Source organism: Cyphomyrmex costatus, unplaced genomic scaffold (genome assembly GCF_001594065.2).
Source record: "Cyphomyrmex costatus isolate MS0001 unplaced genomic scaffold, Ccosl1.0 scaffold392, whole genome shotgun sequence".
In the NCBI taxonomy this organism is placed as follows: domain Eukaryota; kingdom Metazoa; phylum Arthropoda; class Insecta; order Hymenoptera; family Formicidae; genus Cyphomyrmex; species Cyphomyrmex costatus.
Window position 1 is genome coordinate 355211 of NW_017278121.1, and position 4713 is coordinate 359923.

Here is a 4713-nt window from a genome sequence, read left to right on the forward strand (position 1 = left end):
ACAACAAGTTCGTAGGCTGTCTGATAATATCACGCAATCCTGCCAACTATCAGCGGAAATATCACTGGATCTTATACTTCCAACTAAGGCTAGAAAATAATGTAACGTTCGAATTACCCGCGTTTTGTGTCCAAACAGTTCAAATCCGCAAATTCGAAAATTTATATTTAAATCGTAAGGAAACTAACATGCCAATTTTTCCTTTTTTATTATAATCATATGTATCATTTATTATATGTATTTTGTATAATAATAAGAAGCATCGTGTATATCGGCGCAATATATTTAATGATATATAATTATTAGTAATTAAATTATCAGAAGAACATAAACGGCAAGGAGATTGCAATAACTAAAATTTCGAAAACTCTGAATTTCAAGAATTAAGTTTTCTATTTTTCAAGATTTTTTTGTGTTTCTACATTCTACAAATTTTCGATAAAAAAATATAGAATTAAAAAAATTAAAATATCTTTTTACACAAAATAAATTTTTATAAAAAAAAATGAAGTATGTAATAATTTATCGCTATTGTAACTATTTTTGAAAACATAAGATGCAATAAAAAATAATTCCTTATATAATTTCTAAATTTTGTTGTATAATTATAGAAAAAAAGTCATCTTACTTTCTTGTAACTCAATGCGATACGTTATTTAATACGTCAATAATTTGTATTATAAATAATTAAAATATAAAAAGGACCCAAATGGCAGGATTCATTAATAATTTCAAGAATTTCTCAAATTCTGTGTATTTTCCTATACATATAAGAAATATCTACAAAGTATAGAATTAAAAAAAAAAATGTTTTTACGATTAAAATAGATTTTACAAAAAAGATAAAACATGTGTAAGACTTTACCTAATTAGTAATTATTCTTGGCAATAACAGACCTGATAAAAAAATAATTCCTGTTGTATAACTGCAGGAAAAAGCGGTGTTTCTTGTAAATCGATTAAATTAATACGTGAATAATTTGCATGAGTTTACAAAAACGAACAGCGCTTGAGCCCGCGGTTCCGAATCAACGAGCCGCGACAATGATCGATGATCCATACGATGACTACGACATGTAAGAGAAAAAAAGAAGAAAAAGTGAAAAAGATGATCGTCTCATCACGCGGTGAAAGTATCCGATTCAGATAGGAATTATAGTGGGGAAGAGAGGGTGGAGAGGGAAGAAAGTCACCCCGGACAGGTAACAGCGGCTGACGGCACATTGGCATCTTGGCATTGAGCGAACTTGAGTTTATCGCCAGTTCACGGTCGTTCGTCCACGCTTACCGTTTCCACGGGACCATGCGTTCGATTCTACTTCTCACGTTCTTGGCGAACGTTAAGCTGATGAGCAATGCAGGTGAGAACAAACTGAGATACATTGCGATTTCGCACGGTGATCCATTAGTCTGAGATGATAAGGGAGTTTTTATCGAAAACGAGATATTTCAAGTCATAAAATCAGATTCTCTGGTTTTTAAATAATTTTGATGTTTCTGAAAATAATTTAATTACAATAATAAATATTAGAAGTTTATTCTCTCATTAAAAGTGTCATTTGGATTTTTGTGGACTGATGACGATATTTTCTTTCAGATTAAAAAATGTGCGCAATCATGAATCTATTAATAATAAAATAAGGCATGGATTTTACAATACATTATTATATAATTCTGATCGTGTTGGTGTTAGTATTAACATTAACATGATGTAGATTTAAAATCTATAGGGTAAACCCGGTATATACGCCGCACCTATCGAAAACTTAATTTATCAATTATTATTTACTATGTTTAAAGCAAATTAATTATACAAATAAAAACTTTGTGTCATCTACTACTGTAAAAAAAATATTAGAAATCCAAAATAATTTATTTTCCATATTAAAAAGTAACTTTTTCAAACCCCTGCATTTTTGCCATTTATCCCATAGGGGGGGGATAATATGGCCACTCGTATATAATTCATAAGAAAATCACAAATAATCTATAAATAAGATGTAAAATGACGACGTAACTTGCATTGTTTATTAATATATGACAATTTTTATTGTTCAGAATGAAAATTGGAATACAAATAGGACTTAATACAATTTTTTTAAATAGCTTCAAATCTTTGAAAATAATCTTTAAACGTTTAAGATTTATCAACATTTATGCATTAATGCAAAATATAATTGTTAGAATTAACAAAAACTTCTTAAATAGAGCGTCTGTGCTGCGGCACAGCATCCCGTTCGCTAAAAATGCCGTATATCCCAAATAGATGGGATATATATGACAACTAATTAAACAAACAATACAGGAGCAAAGCACTTGTATTTTGCTATACAACATGCTTTACTGTTCCTCTACACATATGTATTGCAAAATAACCACTAAATCTTTTACACGCTCTATAATAATCATTTTATGTAGATTATAAATTATGATGGCACTACTTACTACAGTAAAAAATCGATTTAACTCGCAATAATTTCATTAATATTAACAGTAAAGAACTGAAATCATAACATAATACTAATATATCATAAAGGCATGTAACAAAGTAATTGATGGAAAATTATCCCCACTCCTTTTATTTTTTCTGACTTCTGCGGCATATTTCCTGACGCGGCGTATATACCGGGTTTTATTAAATCTACACCATGTCGGTTTTTATATTGTATTAATATTAACATAGTGAGAATTATGTAAGCTTACCCATATTTTTTTAGAATAATAATTTAAGCTATTTAAATATATGTATTTAAAGGATTTGTACTTAAGAATACAAATTTAGTGTATTTATTTTCTTTATTTAAAACTGTTTTCTTCCCAAGTTTCTTAATTTTTTTTATAGTTTAAAATTGTTTTCTATTCAAGTTTCCACAGAAGTGAAATAAATCGCTGTTGCACTTTCGTTTCCGACTTTTATTAAACTTTATTTCTCAATTACTCCGTTTTGAATTATTTTGTGGTAAACAATGAAAAACTATAAAAAATCAAATAATAAAAAGTCTAAAATTAGCTATCATTTCGCAATTACAGAAGAGATCTGGCAACAGGATCTGTCCAAAGACATGCAGATAGGTGCATCCACCGATGGCTACGATCGCGTGGGGTTGCGATGCGGCGCCGAAAGAATGACCGTCGAGCTTAAAACTACAGAGGATTTCTCAGGGGTGATCTACACGCAGGGTAACTTTTATTCCCGAGAGCCGTCCTGTTTCCTCGATCCAGTTCGCGGTAGAAGTTTCACCATGAGTATCCCTTTGAACAAATGTGACACTGAAAGGGTATGTCATTAGAACTTTTGTTTATCCTATTAATAATTATTTTTCTGAAACTATTCTTTATTAGCCTTATGAGCAAAACAAGTCACTTAAGTAGAAAGAAAACGTGATTCTCTCTTTCTTTCAAAACCATTCATTTTCTTTTAAATTATATCTTTCTAAAGAGTTTTTAACAAGCTACCACACAATTTTTTGCAATTTTCTAACTCGTGACATTTTCTTGATCGTGAATCACTGTACATTATAAACGATGTAATGATGAACTATCATGGCTGGTAAAAGAAAGTACAACTTATACATCATATTTTTGAATATTATCCGGTGATTTTTTAATTTTGACAATTTCTCTCACATTTTTTATTCGTTAATCTAAATAATGAATAAATTGGAAAATTTAACACACTTTTATATAAGGAATTTTTATAAACAATTTTAAAAAATGTGTTTCTTAATGTTTTGTAATTCTTTAACAGCATATTACAATTACTTTCTATTTCTATTACAAGAAATTACTCGCAAGGTAGATTAGAGAACTTTAATCACTATTTAATGTATACTTCAAAATAATTTACGGTTTAAGATCAATTACTGGATTATTTATACCACATTCAAATATTTCTGTATACATTTTTTTGTGGTTTCGGTGAAAGGATGGTGACAAATACAGCAACGTCGTGGTGATTCAGCACGACGACGAGCTGTTAACACCAGGTGACGCCGCTTTTACGTTAGAATGTGACTTCTCGAGACCGCGTGATCTTACGGTATCAGCGGATCTTAATGGGAGTAAGAAAAGGTAATTGCTGTTTTGTCATTAATTCAACTTACTTTCGATTTGAATGTTGATTGTTTCGCTCTTTCAATTATTTATAAGCTTAATAGAAATGCAATTGATTTTCTTTACGACGCGTGAAATGAATTTTGAAAAGAAAATTGGCAATTATTTTTTAATAAAACAATTTTAATTTGTGAAAAACACAAGTTTTCACATCTGATATTAAAGATCTTAAATGAAAAACTTTGGTCCTCTTAAATCTACTATTGCTTCTGTTATGATACTATAATATATAAATTAATTAAAAAAATAAGCTGTTGCTCTTTTCTGTTTTCATCTTGAAAATTTATTTGTCCAAAATTAAATGATGTACAATTCAATAACTTCAATATTAAATCAAAATCAAAGTTAATGTTTTCATAAAGAGAATTAATGTCAAGTTAGTTAAAGAATACTACCATGAGATACAATGGAAATTTTATATGATATATTTCACGTAATGATACACTTCCATTTATTAGATCGACTAGATCGAGTATAGCTCTCATCGACGCCGATCCGGGAAGTGACAGAAGAAAGAGATCGGCGTACGTGGAAAACTACGGGGACGAGGTTGTCTTCGTACCGAAGCAAGTATACCGTAAGGCAAACGATGAATTGTGA

At 29.9% G+C, this 4713-nt stretch overlaps 1 protein-coding gene across 1 annotated transcript; it reads left to right on the forward strand.

The window, feature by feature from the left end:
* The first annotated feature begins 1289 nt into the window (after positions 1 to 1289).
* Positions 1290 to 4713, forward strand: LOC108776866 (uncharacterized). Its single transcript, XM_018543596.1, has 4 exons — positions 1290 to 1361; positions 3031 to 3278; positions 3926 to 4071; positions 4572 to 4713. The coding sequence occupies exons 1-4, from the start codon at positions 1304 to 1306 to the stop codon at positions 4711 to 4713; spliced, it is 594 nt and encodes a 197-aa protein (XP_018399098.1). The 5' UTR covers positions 1290 to 1303.

What these genes read in the sequence shown, in the direction of transcription:
- LOC108776866 (XM_018543596.1), top strand. Translation starts at nt 1,304, where the DNA reads ATGCGTTCGATTCTACTTCTCACGTTCTTGGCGAACGTTAAGCTGATG. An exon ending in ACAAATGTGACACTGAAAGG is followed by an intron (nt 3,279 to 3,925) that starts GTATGTCATTAG and finishes TTTCGGTGAAAG; the next exon opens with GATGGTGACAAATACAGCAA. An exon ending in CTTAATGGGAGTAAGAAAAG is followed by an intron (nt 4,072 to 4,571) that starts GTAATTGCTGTT and finishes TCCATTTATTAG; the next exon opens with ATCGACTAGATCGAGTATAG.